We start from the raw sequence: 15,672 nt of genomic DNA on the forward strand, positions 1-15,672 counted from the left end.
ATTAGCACGAAACTATCGCGCATCGTTCCCCGTTGTCAAGAGCATTTGGGGCCAGTCTTTGGCTCTCACCACGATCATCACTCTGCTGGTCGGCAAGCACGAAGGGATACACGGTCGGGAGGCTCCTGCACCGCCATCGGCTCGATGGAATGGTCTCGGACAAGAGCAATTAAGTCGTCGCGCTAAAACAGCCCGTCACGCTGTTGCTCAATACCTGAGACAAACACCTCGTTCTAGTTGGTGGCGAATTCTGGTCCTTGCGGCGGACGTGAGACCAGAGCCGATTTCTGGAAATAGCTCTCTGACCGCTTCGGCATTCCTGGGTGTCGGGTCGGTTGTCAGGAACAATCATGCCGTTTTGACCATTCTCTCACGCTTTACTTCACTTTCCCTTCCAGACAGCACCCAGCTGTTTCCTAAGCGACCTCTGAGACTGCGTGATGGTTTTCCGCTCGAGCGGAATTGCCTATCATCACCTCCCGGCAACGTCGCCTATTGTTCTGCTTTCCAGACATATATCAGTTGGCTGTTACGGCTTTCCACCTGAGCCACCATCCGAGCCATTTGAGAGAGCAGTTCACTGCTAAAATGAGCTCCAAATCCGTGAGTATTAACGTGCTCACTCTCCTCAATAATACAGAGAGGTTGTTGTCCCGTGGATATACTACCCAGCTCCAGTTGGCATGGACATATGCGGCGTATTGTCCAAGACATAATAATGACGACGCCTAATACAACCTCCAGTCGGCGACCAACCTCAGGTCCTCTGCTTTGTCCAGCGCGCCATCCAGTCCTTCCAAGATTTGTTCGATGAGATTGTCACCTTTTCCTTCGTTGAAGGTCCGTGAAACTTCAAACCCCAGAACAAGGATCACTTCGCCAACAATGACGTAATCCGGGTTGTGGTGGATTGACAGCGTACGGAGGTTGGGAGCGAGCGTAATAAGCCACCGGAGCTCAACTGTTGCCGCTCCAATGTCCTCAACCGCGTAGGGAATGAAGCAGTACTCTGTACGGGAATTGCGTGGTTAGACGATATTTGATCACAAACGAAGATGCTTTGCATAATGTATACATAACAAGTAGGCGATTATCGGCAATGATAGGTGGTATGAAATAGGAAGTCCAATCTCGATTGTATCACTTACGTATCTTCCGTACATGGAGAGCATTGCGGCCTATCTGTCGCAGCCTATATTAGATGCCAACACAACAGCGGTTAGCACATGCCCATGGTACAGTATGTACATTGTCGCACAGTATCATGGTTAAGTCGCTATTGTTATATTGGGGGTAGCTCACCACGACAGCATCGGGCTTGACTCATCGATCTCGTTGTCACTGGGGCTAGCGGATAATCCGCCCCCGACTGAGTCGAAATGAAACGTATTGACTGCATAGAAGCGAGCTATCGACTCAGCCGCAACCTGCTTGCATACTCGGAATAAGGCAAGATAACAACGAGTAGGCGTATTATTCTGCTCGCACAGCTTAGTCTCCGGGCTGATTTAACGATAACATTGTCAGCAAAACTCCATCAGAGACAAAAAGAAAACCAATGGGTAGTAGTACATAAAGTTGAACATTTTGCTTACTAATGGTTGAGAGTTTTGGGCTTAATCTCCCGGGTCTCTGCTGCCTCCTTTGACTCCCACACCACCAGTGCCGAGTCGTAAATCTTGAGTCGAATCTCAGCTGGAAGGGCCAGAAAGTACTTGAACTGGGGGACCGAAGCAAAGATGGTGCTGTTGGTCATTGTGGGCTGCACCAGGCGGATGGAATCGCTTTGGAGTTGGTTGTTTGGGTAGGTAATCAAAGGAGGTCGCTCGGTCGGTGAGGTCAAGTTCAGTCCAAAGTTGCCTATCTCAGCATGCGCAGACTGTTTGATCAAGGACCCCGTCGGGGGCGAGGCAGGGGGAATGTCCAGGGTTAGGGATAGTGACTCGGTGTTTCAGCGGGTTTGCTTTACACCCCTAACCCTTCAGAACCACCCACCCTAACCCTGCACTCCCCAGCCCGCCGAGATCGCCAGCCCCAAGGGAGTCCATTTGGGATGGCCTTGCCTTTAGAGCTCACGCCTTTTCTTTGTCTTGTCGTACGGTATATAGGGTCGCAGGATGCCTCTGCGACATGAGGAATTCCTTCTGCTAGCGCACAACATGTCTTGAGGTGGACGTGTCAGCAACACTAGCCCTTCCAGGCGCCATATTGACTTTGCTCTAAGTGTGTTGGTAAAACAGAGAGGTCTAAAAACATTAAGTAAGGAGGGATCGAATTCCTTGCTCACTCCCTTCCTGCCAACGATCCAATAACATTGGATGCCTATCTGTCTCACCCATTACACCTATCTTTTAGAGACACCCTTCCCATCGCACTTTCACATACTGTTGTGAAGCAACCAACTTCACGTTAAGGTAGCTATCAGGACCCGGAGCATCTCCCTTTCCTATCCCTCAGGTTCATGCAATCACCTCTACCATAAGACCAATGGGTCAGTGATCAGACGATAGTCTCCACGTTGCTAAGCATATCCTGTAGCCCATTGAGAAGTATTCCAACTACGTTATATGCCAAGCGCTCCATCAGCGGCAGTCACAATGCAAACAACATTGTGATACCAGTGGATCGCATGTGGGTTGTGTCGGATGTAAGGCGGAGTAGGCTCGGAGCGATGTTGGGCAGCATCCTAAGTTCAGCTCCTATCATGTCCATTTCAGGCCTGTTCCCAGGGTGGAAAGAGAACTCTTTGTCAAACATTGACTGATTAGCAAACGGGACAACATAATACTCAGCGTATACGTATCACGGTTAGACCATACCGATCTTGCGGATGGATTCGGCATTGCGGCCGATGCGTTTCAGCCTGCTCGTGTTGTATGGCATTAGCTAACTGGTTGGACAGATCACATGTCACGTATGCTCGACATTCAACGGGGTCTAGCTCAGAGGGAATAGCGTACCATTGTAGCATGGGACTATGTTCAGCTACCGAATCTGCACTCATGTTCCCATAATCGCAATCAGAGTCAACGGTAAACGTGTTGCCGCGGTAGAACTCATGGTTTGATTCCATCGCAACCAACTTATTAACACGAAGCAAGCCGAGGGAATTAACAGATGTCTTTGGCAGCGTGACACGTATCAGGTTTCCCGGATTATTCGGGATCCTGCAAGAATAGTAATTATGTTAGGTCGAAGGACATAGAGCGTTTCAGTGAGAGAGGTTTTACAAACGTCTTCGAGGCTATAAACTAGAATTCGAATCGAGACAGGCAGATCAAGAAAGTACCTGAACTCTGACGTCTGGGAAGGGATTTGGGTGTTTGGTCCTGAATCCATCTTCAGGGTGAGGCTTTGACACTGACTCTCAGAGAAAGGAGGAACGAGGCTTCACGTTGCTTGGGGTAGAGAACCACAAACTGTACATCTTCAATCACATTCACGATGTGGAAGTACAAGTGGGAAGCAGAATCTTCGGGCGTCCGGATCAGAATATATTGTCAAGCATGAGCTGTTTGTATGGCAGCGGGTCCCTTCGCGTTTGTGAAAACGACAGGCCTGGCCTGCATAAACAAACTTTTAATGATTTATTGGCGTAATCAGCCTGGATGGAACAACAAGCATGATGCCTTATGGTTTGTCCAGGGATTCTATGCGGAAGCCCAAACAAATCCTTGATTGGAGGGGAGTAAAATCAGCTAGAGACATCCTTCGCTACTGTTGGACATCGGCCAGGCTTTGACTTTCTTCCTCAATGCCAGCAAAAACCCATTTCTCAGAGTCCGCTTGTGTCTTTCACTGTGTGGAGTTGTGGAATGGTGATCTTGGCTCCACTCGTGCCAAAACATGCCGGGGGACTGTACCCGAGTGGCAAGTTTAAGCAGGGATCCTCCCAGCAAATAGCCCCACTACCTCAACCTTAAACCGACGACGTATATCCGTGATTAATGTACATGCTTTAGACGCTGTACATACAACCGACCGCTGTGCTTCCCGGTGTGCTCTCATTGTACTTGCTCCGACAACAGCGAGTCGGAGCCACCGCCAGGTTCATTTCCGCCTGGAAGACTTCTAATGACGCCTGTAGAACTTGACTCGAATGAAGACATCAAGCTGGTGATAATCCGATGCGCCCGAATGTGGTAACGGGAGACGTGGGCCAAGTCCGTGGGTTCGGTATTCAGGTCTGTGACCCGAACGTGGAGGGTGCTGTCGTCAAAGATGGACTGGGCGACGAAGCGGTTGATGTTGTGCAGATAGAATTGATTTGCGCTGTCCCGACCACCTCGGCCTAGGGTGACCGAGGGTGTCGGCGAGTTTGGTGCCACCGAGGGAGGTTGTACATGAGTCGGATGCCCTTCATCATGCTGGTGGTGACCGTCCTGGCCGTCATCGCTCAGGTCGATTTCTTCAAAGGGGTCTGGATCGGATTGGTCTATCTGGGCCTCGGTAGTCCAGCTGCCGACACCAACGATAAAAAGTAGCTGAGGGGCTTCTGTGGGCGTTGGCAAGTCATCAAAAACCTCGTGCACAGGTGGAAAGCGATCCGTGTGTGAGGTCAAAGCCGTCGTCACGCGATCTGGGTCGCATGCCGAGACTCGATAATGGATAGTTCTGGTTTCGGTCGAGATCGTTGGGCTCTTCGGCTCCGGCCTGTAGATGGAAGTCAATGGTTAGTTGGCTGGAACAGAAAACGAGACAAAAACACGGTCAGCCAAGTTGAAATACGCCGACAGACCAGGCAAGGCTGAGCTTCCTCGTTCCCAGTCTCACCGTGTGAGTTCCGCTACCAAATGTGGAAAGCCTTCGGCAAGGCTTTTTCTTAGGTTACACAACAGTTCACAAACTGCAAGCTGGATGGGATGAATGCAATTGCCAAATGCCCTGCAAGGGACAGGTCGATAATCAGATAATACATACAACTCACTTGGAGAAGGTGGGCTGCCGTGTCCGCTAGGTGAGTTTAGAGATGCCATGGTTGAAGATCAACAAAAGCCGGCTAGGTTGTTGCACACATGGAGCAAGAACTGGTGAGCGAATTCCAATACTCCAGAGGGCGACAGTCGTCGGGATTCATCGTAATTGGCAGATATTAGACGAAGAATTGTCTTGCTATATTGCTCTGTGCTCCGCAGGGGCCATGGGGTTTATAAGTGTGCTCGACCTGCTGGGCTAGATTCACTCCCTCCAATGTTATTTTCTTTCTCTAATCTACATTCTGGATATTGTAGGTGGTGCGCGCACTATGATCCACTTCTATGAACTCCCTGGGGTTTCCCTAATAACAAGGCGTCAAAAGGTAAGCCTGTAGCGGACGATTGACTTCTTCAAAACTTCAATTCGTATCCCGTCTGGCGATTTGTAACATTGCGGTGAGAAGGTTTCGGCATTTTCTGGACCCCATCAAGCACGCGGTAAGCTACGTGATTGGATGATACTCCTCTGGTTCTGTTTCTGCAGCCTACCCCAAGACCTCGAGATCATCTCACCAACCCTGCAAGAAACGAAATGATCTAGTGTATGTGCATTAGCGTGTTTGAGAGCAGTGCCATTCAGCATCTGATGAAGGCGGATTAAAAAATCACCTGTTCCTAATTAGCAACCACAATGTCAACCTCTCGGCACCTCTCCCACATCTTCAGACGGGTTGACATTGTGGCGTTTGCATCCAGCCCGGCCAAGGCAGAACATGACTTCTTGAGAAAACAGGATTTTGTGGGGGTTTGGAAGTCCGATTTAGCATCAGGCCTTGACCCCTCAGTTCCTGTCATAGCTAGAGACCTGGAATCCCGAACGCAATACTTTGGTAATTACAGCCGTGAAAAAAACTATTGGCATCGGACCCCTACAACATGAACTAAGTGGAACTGAGAGACACATCCATGATTCAATGCACTAAGCTATGGAGATGTGAGCAAGCTTATATTACATTGCTTGTCTGTGACATTTCTTTACGCGGTAGTATGCCGTGACTACTAGTCATGAATCTGCAATATAGGTAGGTAGGCAGGGTGCTAGGTCTTTACCACCATGATTGTTCGGGTCCATGAGAGCAATGTTGGGTCGGGTGACATTGCACTAGGTATTAGTACTAGGAATCTTTGTCGCTCCATCGATGCAGATTGGTGAGATACACCAGCAGGCTCTGCGATGCGTCTTCGCGAAGCTTACTAGGTTTGGAAGTTCTCTACAGATGTGTACAAGAAGTAGAAGTCTTATGTACTTACACCTCTAGTACCTCACCTACGGGAGTCCCGAAAGCTGAACACTTTTCCAAACTGCCAGCCAAGAGGAAGGCGGTCTCAATCTATTGCATCGCCTCTACAACAAAAGCAGCAAGTTTCTTGTGTGTAATGAGGCGTGGGCTCTGCAGTTGGCGTGTTGCTTCGTGTTTGTACAACACCATGGTCTGTCCCAGCGGCTGAGATGCTGACGTGTGCGGGGCCATGGAGAAGCGGTGTGGACTGATCCTAGGCAAAATGCTTCGCCAACTTACTGGAGGCCAATACATACAATATGTACCTTCGACCATCCCGAGCTCGACTAGAAAACCAATTGGAGGCTACGACAAAATCGCAAGTCAGTCAACGAGGACGTATCTATCAGTTGTAAGATGTTGCATTCTATGCTCGCGAAACCCTCCAGTAGGTAGCGATGCAGTAGTACACACCAGCTGATCTCTATGTAATAAATATTTGACCTAGATATCAGGGATCTCTACTGGTATCCCGCGTGTCCTCGGACTTTCTACTCCATGTGCCACAATGCAGGGCTATCTCCGATTCCATGGCGCTGGTAACTGGGGAGTCTCTGGAGACGTTGGCCGCGATGAGCCATACAGAAATCATGCATCGCTCTCACCGAGTGGCAAAAATTGGTTGCCTTGTACGGTACATAGCAGATGAAACGATGCAACGCTCCTTAAGTGTCGTGTCTAGGCATGCCTACTGTAACGTCAGGTATTGGTTGGTTTGTCCGTACACTGCACATTAGCGCTGCAGTACATGATGCACGTCTGCTAGGTGAGATCCTGCGGGTGGCGTTCGGAATTGTCCTAATGCCGATAATATTTTACTCTCTGAAGCAGAGTACGTCGCGGAATTCAATGGTGCCTACGTATTTGGGATTTCATACTACTACTGAGTGTGTACTTGTCAACTGTCCCAACACCAAACTTGCTGCTGCTTGGTGGCCTGATGAATCTGGGTCGCCTTGTGCCTGGTGGGTTGCAAGTGGTTGAACTGAACGTCTTACGATAAGAAGTACCAAGGAACTATACTAAGAAGGAGAAATACCACACATTTCCAAAGTCCTGTCTCAATATCCTTTCCGCAGCCCATCCATGATCTCCCTTGAACCAACCCCGAACTTCAGCCCAATGGTTATCTCAGGAATGTTTCCCTCGCCACCCAGCCTCAAAAAATTAAATATCACAACGAGGCAAAGCGTACCGATGTACATATCCTATCCGTACACTGGAGATAAGACAATTAAAGGTAAAATTATGGGATTGTGCCCATCAACAGTGACCAAGGCAGAGCACTCTCAGGAGCCCCATGTTCATCTGGATCCAGAAAGGGCAAGACGGAAATGTGGGCCCGACCCCACAACATTGCCAAGTTCCGTGGATCCCCGTCGGCTCGAGCCGCCGCGATCACCCCGGGCCACTCGCTTCGACCGCGCGAGCGACCAGGGAACCCCAGACGAAGAGCCGGGATCATCCCACGTCCCCCCCACGTCCCAAATCCGGCTGTCACGAACTGTCTAAGATCCGGGGTTGACGGTTGAGGCGTCGGCTGAAACCTCGCCCCCAGATTGTTCAAATGCAACAGTAAAAGCCAAAAGCGCCTCACCTGCGCGCTCGCGGTAGAAGCGTTTCCGTGCTTTTGTGGATGGGGGACGAGGCAGGCTCTGGACTCGGCCGTAGACAGTCCCGTCATCCAATGGGCTTTGCTGAGTCATGAAGCGATTGAGGTTGTCTGCGCTCGGCTGATGGTGTTGAGTGCCGTTGCTCAGGTTGCTTGCAAGAGTGGCTGACGGTGCACATGTCGAAGGAGGAGTGTTTGGGCTGGTTATCTCGAGTCAGTGGGGACGCTTCTATCTGAAGGGAAATCTCGAGGGAACAGGGTGAGAAGATGTACAGCATGGGATTTGCAACGCGAGCAATGCTGCCGGCAGAGCTAATCGGTTGATTGGCGGCCATTGGGCGAGTGAGGGTAGTCAGGCGAAGTCAACGAGGTTGACTAACGTTCGGAGTTACCGAGATGGAACTCGGGATGATTGGCTTCTGATTGTTGTTGATCTCCTCCAGAAGATGGCGGTGGTCACGACCGGTAGGTGTTTTGTATGGAAGGTCTTCTGAACCCAATGGTCGGTACTAGTACTAGCAGTCAAGGACAGAACTCATGGTCCACCTACGATGTGGCCTCGAACCTGGAGAACCCAACGAGCCTTATTATATACTTTCACAAGTTAAGAACATTCATGAGTTAATCAGAACACCGCCGCCTTGAAATAGCAGCGTGATGACCGGGCAAGGCGCTGGTGATCCGTGCCCCTATTCTTTTGCGTTCGCCAGAGCAAGCTCGGAAGATCCGTGGTAGCACCGAGGCCAACAGGCTGACCTTTGGGTCCGTGAAACACCCATACTTGGAAATACAGACATGACAAGCATTTCGAAACAGGCTATTCTACTTCAAGGTGGACAGTATCTGAGCAGAACCAATACTTACAGCAATTGGAATACCGGGATGTCGGCCCGCAATTCCGGCTGACGCACAATCTCGTATCTCGCGTCTCCTTCGTTGGCAGCGAGATCATCATGCGGTGTGTGTGTGTGTGTGTGTGTTCTTAATCCAGAAGATCATTACACCATGACACGCAACTCTCATTTCACCCCAGATGTCAACATGTAACACTCTACATTACCTGTTCTTGCTGTTTCAGACTCGGCGTGATGTGGCATGTTCAACGGACGTCTTCCACTTGGTCCGATTCACGGGGCAGCCTTTCTGACACCCAGAGTTGAAGCAGTGAGATCGCGCCCCCACGTAGGAATGTCAAAGGGGCTCAAAGTCCAAAAAGGGATTCGGAAGTTTACTCCAGATGTTACATACATTCTAGTCCTTCAAAACCTCTATACTTCTGGACTTTCCAAAAGCGGGTCGTTCAGGACGGGGTGTATATACGGAGAAGCTACATAGAGTGCGTAATTTATTGTTTAATCCAGTGTCGTCCTTCAGGGTATTGAGATTTGTATATCCTAGACTCAAGTCGTGTTTTGAATGCCATGTCAAGAACTCCAAGAGCCTACCTCAATAGGCAAGCATCAACAGCAATTGTCTATTGAGACAGCAAAAAACGAATGCGTTGGTGCTGCCATAATCAGTGCACCTGATATAACGCCTCTGGCGTGTCACATTTATCATGTGAGTGACGGGTTGAAATACATCGCTTGATGCGCCACAGAACGAAGCTTGTTTGGTTGTCATGGTATGGGAACGGTGCGATTCTGTGGGGTTGCGTCTTCCGCTGAGCAGGTGGAGAACGCTAATGCAACAGCCTCCGGAGGATGTTTCCCGGGGCCTTTTCTAGAACCAACACATCGATGCTTCAATCATCGATCTTCGGAAGGCGAGTACCAGCGACGTGCTACCCACAAACCAGCCAAGAGCTCGCATAAGGCGGAATGGAGGGGCGCCGGCATTTCATGAGCTAAATTTACGGGCCAAATTTCATAGGCTACCTATACTGAGCTGCAGATGTATATATTGCGTCACCTACCTTGTGGGTAGTATGACTTGTAAGTAGATATTTCGCCTATGTATCCTAATTGGACTCGGCACTACACACTATCACATCCGGGCGGGAGTTATCTCAGTTTTGATCAGATCAGCCTAGCAATCAGCCAGGAGATATTTCATCATGGCGGAGGGGTGACATCGACACATCGACATTCGGCCGCCGCCCCTTGCCTTCTTCGGCACATTCCAGCGTTCTCCGCGTTCAAATGCCTAGTGCATTGCAGCATGAACCAATCAACCCAGAGCCTCACCGAATGCGGTGCTTTGGGGACGCTTACAAAACCACAACATGAAGTACAAAATCGTAGTTGGCGCGTTCCCTGCCACTATGAACATGGCCTAAAGCTGACCTTATTAAGGCAGACAGAACCAGAGGTATGTTCAAGATTCATGGGGAACTTGAACAAGGGTTGGCAGGCAATGACCCGAAGGTCGTAGGGGTAAGCTTGATCAGTCCTTCCACTGCTTCCAAGTCTTGGATTTCGAGTATCGTCACTCCACTGTCCTAAACCAGCAAAGTCGTCAACGTTCGGGGTCAGAGCTATGAGCTTGGTATTCAAGTGACGATGTTTCATATGTCCCTCTCAGCTAAGTTTTACCAAGCAGGTATAAAAAACTAGTTTACTATTACCAAGTACTTGGGACATGTGATCATGGCGAGGACAAGGCAAAAACCCTGCGACAGGTGTTGGCTTGAAGCTTGCGCCTGTGATCGAGCTTCCTCGTGCATCCGAAGTTTCAAAAATGACAAAGGAAAGTTGGCGTTCACCGAAGTCTCCTGAGAAAAAGCTATGTTAGGAAGCCTCGGAACAATTCCGCCTATCGAACCGCACAAAAACAACCGCACCACCCATGCATAGCCTTGACACCGCCAACATACTCTTGGCCTTCCGGCAGATTTTGGGGCCTTAACAGCCAGGAAAAGCTAAAACAACCTCGGCACTCTTACTAGGCTATCTTGCCCGATAGCAGAAAAGGTCCGAAGGCCTCCGAGGCTTGGTTGGTTGTATGATGTCATCTGTGTGGGCACGTCATCGTCATCGTCACAGACCGATAAGAACACCAACGGATCTTTTTTTTATTAAAAAAAAATATCTTCGCCTAGCTTGTACACGTTGGCATGCACGATTGGTGTGCCAGAATGGTTGGGTTTCAATAGTGTACTTTCAGGGGTTCGGGTTGGTGTGATATTGATTCCTTACTTCCTGACGTGAGAGTTGAGATCTAATGATTTCATGGAGGCAGTTGTGAGAAAAGGAAGCATGGGCGAGTGGTGCCGCGCGTAAATCTGAGACCTCCAGCCTTGTTGCCTGAGAATCCAGGCATCTAAGGCACCCCTGCAGCTGGCTCAGGCAACAACCCTGGCCTCAACATCAGGTGTCTCTAGGCACACTTATTCTTTCGTTGAAATCACCCCTAGCCTGTTACGGTTGGCGGCTCCTCGGTGTCGGGCCTCCCATTTGCCACAGGGACAGAGAGATTCTTTTTCTTGTGCTCTTCTCGTGTTCGGAATCGGGAAAGCGAAGGCCATTGCCAGACTTGCGGCAGGCAACGTTAATTGCATCTTGCCCTCAGCAACGTCCTAGAAGGGATTGCTGGTAGGACTCAAAGGACTGCGAACCTCCTAGGGGATTATTCTCTGCACGTTATATGGAAGGTATGATTGTGCACATGCTTCCGCCTTCAGCGGCTCGACAGATGACGCAACCCCTTGCCCTGGTTTTCTTGCGCCTAATGAGCAGCTTCTTCTATGAGCGTCTTATTTCTGGAAAGAGTCAGCGTGATTGGTGTTTGTCGCTCTATGTGTGCCTCGTGTTTTGCCCCTGACGGAGAAATCCCTGGACCATTGGCACCAACCCTCATGTAGTTGCCCTTCGTGCAAAGGTACTCATTCAGTAAAAAGGGTAAATTAATGGATGTGAGGTGAGAGCTCCGTCTCTAATTATACAGTACATAGGTAGGTTATTTCTACAGCGATATCATGTGTCCAAAAGTGAAACATGGTTCAAGTCCGCGTAAGGTATTGCCCCCAACTCAGCACATTCATGATATAATCTCGATGCACTGGAAATTCGCAACGACGCCGTAAGAGAGTACTAACAGAAAAAGTACTCTAGAGACAAAGAGAGAACCCATGGGAGAAGGCTGAAGATATGATGGACGCGCGGGGTGACGTCTTGTATCATGCCATCGGATATGGCCCGTGCGTGCTTAGCTCATCAGAGTGCCCAAAAGGGAAGGCATGGAGCTCCACCAGCCGAGCGTGGAGCCCAAGCTGTGAGGGCCCGCCCCGGATCCATCGAAGATCGGCCCCCAGCCTCACAAACCGAAAGGGCACTTGGTTCGGGAGGAATAGCCAATGGAGCTGGGACTCCCCATCCGGTCGCAACCCAATCAGGAAGTGAGCCCCAAAGAGGTGAGATCGTTTGGTGATGGAGGGATTGCTGATGATTTACGCTGGTTGCCTTGGACGAATGGGGAGTTCGGTTTGTTGGGAAAACGGTTTGGTGTTGTGACCATCGTCCCCAACAGCGCGATGCCAGTTTCATTCAATGAAGAGATGTTTATGATGTTCGGGGTAGGTGATGGTGGCCAGCAACGCTCCATGTCTGAGCTAATCCGTTTGATGCGAAAACTCCCGGCGCGTCGTAGTCCGTGTTGCACCATTGTGTGGATATGTATGTGTGAGTGTGTGTGGATGTGAGGTTGTGAGCCATGTGGTGGGAAGGCACCCCATCTTTCGGTTGGGCATGGGTTGAGCAAAGCGGTGTCAGGGTGTGGTTGGAGCAGCCGAGGCTTTGAACGTGGGCTTTGAGTCAGGCTTGTGTATCGTTACTATTCTCGCCCAACTGAGCGGAGAGCTCAGTAATAGCTTTCTGGGCCCGATCCTCATAAAATGTGGCGCGGCTGTCGAGGTTGCCCTCCTCCGGCTGGTCAAGAGCTCGTCCATAAACGACGCTGTCCTCAGTGGAGGGCTGGTTGACGAATCTCCGTAACCCTTCCGACGGCTCCCTTGGCTGCCCAGCAGCCTCGCTGTTGTTGCTACCAGTAGCAGACGCGTGAGATCTGCCCGGTGTTAGATTTTATTTGGCATGTTTGACAGAAAATAATAGTAACGTAACGTGAGGGAGGGATGACCAACCTGGACATTGTGTTGAAGGGGCTTGATGGGTATTAAAAGAAGGTTTCAGAGGATGGGTGATTCCTCTCTTGGACAGAATGTCCCAAAGGACAGCTTCAACGAAGGGCCGGTCAACGGATGAAGTCCAAAGCGGAAACGAACGCGATGAGAGGCCAAAAGACTGAGGTAATGGGGACGATATATAAGCTTTCAACGACAACAAACGAATGAGTTCAGGCGTTGTTAAAATCCGAGCAGAAGATGGTGGGTGGGATGGATGGGATGTACCGATCGATAGGATGGACCGATGAATGGTGTGGAAGATGCGGAAAGAAGAAGAGGGAGGGTAAGAGAACTTATACATCTGCCATGGTGAGGCTCTTGCTAGGAATGCTATGACAGAACTGCCAGAGTTTCGCCATTTTCAGGTGCCCCCCCCCCTGCCTTGACCGGACCCGAAGCTTCCTAGCCAGGGCTACCAGTAATGACACGGCAGTGTAGATATTCGGCGCTGCACATGGGGAAGGGATCAGCCCTCCCAAACGTCAACTAACCAGGGGAGTTTGACAGCACGGAGAGGGGTGAGAGGTGTGGGGGGTGTCTTTCGGGAGGAAAAGGACAATCGCCCTGGTGTCTTCGCATACGGGCACCCTCCGTGGCCCCCCCCCCCCCCCCGGGGGGGACTGGGATGGATCTGTAAGTATGTACAGGTTCCAACCTACCCAAGCTGATATCCCAGCAACAATCAAGGATATCCTTCTGGGCATAGCTCACACGTCAACCTCTGGTTATGAAGTTCAACCCGAACGCATCCACATTTAATAGTCCACCCCTTGCCTCTAAACTGTCACTCGCAAGGCATGCGTAAGTCGCCGGATAGCGTGGTTTCAACAAAGCCATTACAATTTTTGCCATCCTCGCACCCTGTGTTTGAATTCCCACTCATCGTTATCCGTCCCTTTCCGACATCGGTGAACATACCATTGTGAGATCACCTCGACAATGATGCTGCATACAAAATATCATGATTCTGTCGTCCACTACTTAATGAGTCTCATCTCAGGAACCCATTCATTTCATTGCGTCCCCCGGTCGGGGTACCTGCAGATAGGCTGTCTGCGACCCCACGCCCAGAAGGCTTCTACACGCCGAAGTTGACTCGATCCATCTTCCGTCTGGGCTTGATGATTGGTGGTTCGATGACAGGTGGACGACGTGGCACATGCAGCCACAGTTCTTTTTGGTTATGGCCCGGCAAGCGGTTATGTGAAACTCCGGAGGATGACCAGGCTTCGTTTTGCTTCTGGAACCTGTCTTGCCGCACGAGCCGGGTGGTGTCCCAAGGACCTGGAAGGGGAAAGTAACCTACAGCCTGAAGATCAGACAAATCCCGGCACCCGCAATCCACGCAGTGCAACAATTCCATTGCCGTGCTGTACATAGATTGTCGGCGGGATGTCGACCTACACAGTAGGTATTATTATTATTATTATTATACGAGCTGAGCCAAAGCGTTGAACCATGGGTTCATGAATGCAAGGCTCCTTCAAAACACATAAAATTTGCCTTGAAACGAGTCTCAGTCGGAGGTCGAATAACATAACAACGCCGTTCCAGAGGACTGGATAGTTCTCGATAACTTATGCATCAAGCTTTTGCGTCATCCATCGTCGTGGGGATGGTTCTGGCAAAGACCGGTAGAAGTTGTTTGTGGCTCCAACTCGAAACAGCATCCGCCCAACGATCGAGCCAGTACAGTTAGCTTACCTTAGGTCTTGCCTAGTGTATCTACTGTGAGAGCGATGATCAGTTGACCCTGCAAATCTTCGGCGGACGATAGTTTAGCGCAACTTGGTCAACGATGCTGTGGTCCTGCAAGGGGGCGGGCTGGCGATTGAGCCAGTGGCTGACATGGGCCCATCTGATCGGGTCTGGCGACATAACTTCCCTCGACACCACCAGCTTTCATCATTCAACCTCAAGCTAAGAGTTAGACGCGCTAACCAATTTTGTAATACATACATACCTATGTATGGCATTTCGCGACAGATGGAAGATATCGGGCCAGGATCAGGACCAACACAAGTTCCCATGTTGAGGATTGGCAGATATCCGAAAGGCTGAGCTGGTCCCTGACAAGAAACCAAGGACGCGTAAGTAGCACCGAAGATGCAGATGCATATCGCTTTTTTGAGCGCATGAGTGACTGTTCAGTCTTACCCCTACCATGTCCCCTCCATCTTTCTTCCAACGCCACCTTTCCATGTCTCATCATCAGGTTGGATATCTGGACTGGGCCAACTTTGCGGATTAAATGTGTGACGAAGACTTTCCAAAACTCTGACAAGCCCGATCGGTGTGTCCGAATACTCAGTATGATGACAGCATAATCAGATAACTGTTCTTGATACCTATCGCTTGCAACCCTTACTCCCAGAACCTGGAGTTCCCAATGCCGGCCGGAAGGTATCCGGTCTGAGAAGTTCAAAACAATACAGGACTCCCTCATTGATCTCAGAGCCTCCCGCCCCCGTCATGAAAGTTGTTGGAGAGGCCGATAGGTATCTGTGCCCACGGCTGAGCTCGTGCGACCGATGAGAGGCTTGGGTTGCAGAATTTGTTCACGTGTTTAACATCGTGAAACGCGCCGGGGCGGTGATTCGCAGGGCTGATGGTGATCACTGCTAGTCTAGGGACTGGTAATGACGGCGGTCCCATCAAAGCTGGAAACCTTAGCAGGTCGTAAGT

The 15,672-nt window shown here is 50.3% G+C and overlaps 5 protein-coding genes across 5 annotated transcripts; all 5 read right to left on the minus strand.

Moving 5' to 3' along the window:
* Positions 1-728: 728 nt before the first annotated feature.
* VTJ04DRAFT_9342 (uncharacterized protein) lies at positions 729-1,756 on the minus strand (the record flags this gene model as incomplete). The annotated part of the gene is made up of 4 exons (XM_069367879.1): positions 729-1,009; positions 1,149-1,192; positions 1,303-1,503; positions 1,596-1,756. 4 exons carry the CDS (start codon positions 1,754-1,756, stop codon positions 729-731), a joined length of 687 nt encoding a protein of 228 aa, XP_069216163.1.
* A 1,052-nt stretch (positions 1,757-2,808) lies between these two features.
* Positions 2,809-3,073, minus strand: VTJ04DRAFT_9343 (uncharacterized protein; the record flags this gene model as incomplete). The annotated part of the gene is made up of 2 exons (XM_069367880.1): positions 2,809-2,863; positions 2,961-3,073. 2 exons carry the CDS (start codon positions 3,071-3,073, stop codon positions 2,809-2,811), a joined length of 168 nt encoding a protein of 55 aa, XP_069216164.1.
* A 931-nt stretch (positions 3,074-4,004) lies between these two features.
* VTJ04DRAFT_9344 (uncharacterized protein) lies at positions 4,005-4,976 on the minus strand (the record flags this gene model as incomplete). Its single annotated transcript, XM_069367881.1, has 2 exons — positions 4,005-4,653; positions 4,921-4,976. 2 exons carry the CDS (start codon positions 4,974-4,976, stop codon positions 4,005-4,007), a joined length of 705 nt encoding a protein of 234 aa, XP_069216165.1.
* Positions 4,977-7,764: 2,788 nt separating this feature from the next.
* On the minus strand, positions 7,765-8,203 carry VTJ04DRAFT_9345 (uncharacterized protein; the record flags this gene model as incomplete). The annotated part of the gene is made up of 2 exons (XM_069367882.1): positions 7,765-8,068; positions 8,142-8,203. The coding sequence occupies 2 exons, from the start codon at positions 8,201-8,203 to the stop codon at positions 7,765-7,767; spliced, it is 366 nt and encodes a 121-aa protein (XP_069216166.1).
* Positions 8,204-12,619: 4,416 nt separating this feature from the next.
* Positions 12,620-12,953, minus strand: VTJ04DRAFT_9346 (uncharacterized protein; the record flags this gene model as incomplete). Its single annotated transcript, XM_069367883.1, has 2 exons — positions 12,620-12,869; positions 12,946-12,953. 2 exons carry the CDS (start codon positions 12,951-12,953, stop codon positions 12,620-12,622), a joined length of 258 nt encoding a protein of 85 aa, XP_069216167.1.
* Positions 12,954-15,672: the final 2,719 nt, after the last annotated feature.

Source organism: Mycothermus thermophilus, assembly GCF_041956435.1.
Source record: "Mycothermus thermophilus strain CBS 625.91 unplaced genomic scaffold VTJ04scaffold_6, whole genome shotgun sequence".
In the NCBI taxonomy this organism is placed as follows: Eukaryota; Fungi; Ascomycota; class Sordariomycetes; order Sordariales; family Chaetomiaceae; genus Mycothermus; species Mycothermus thermophilus.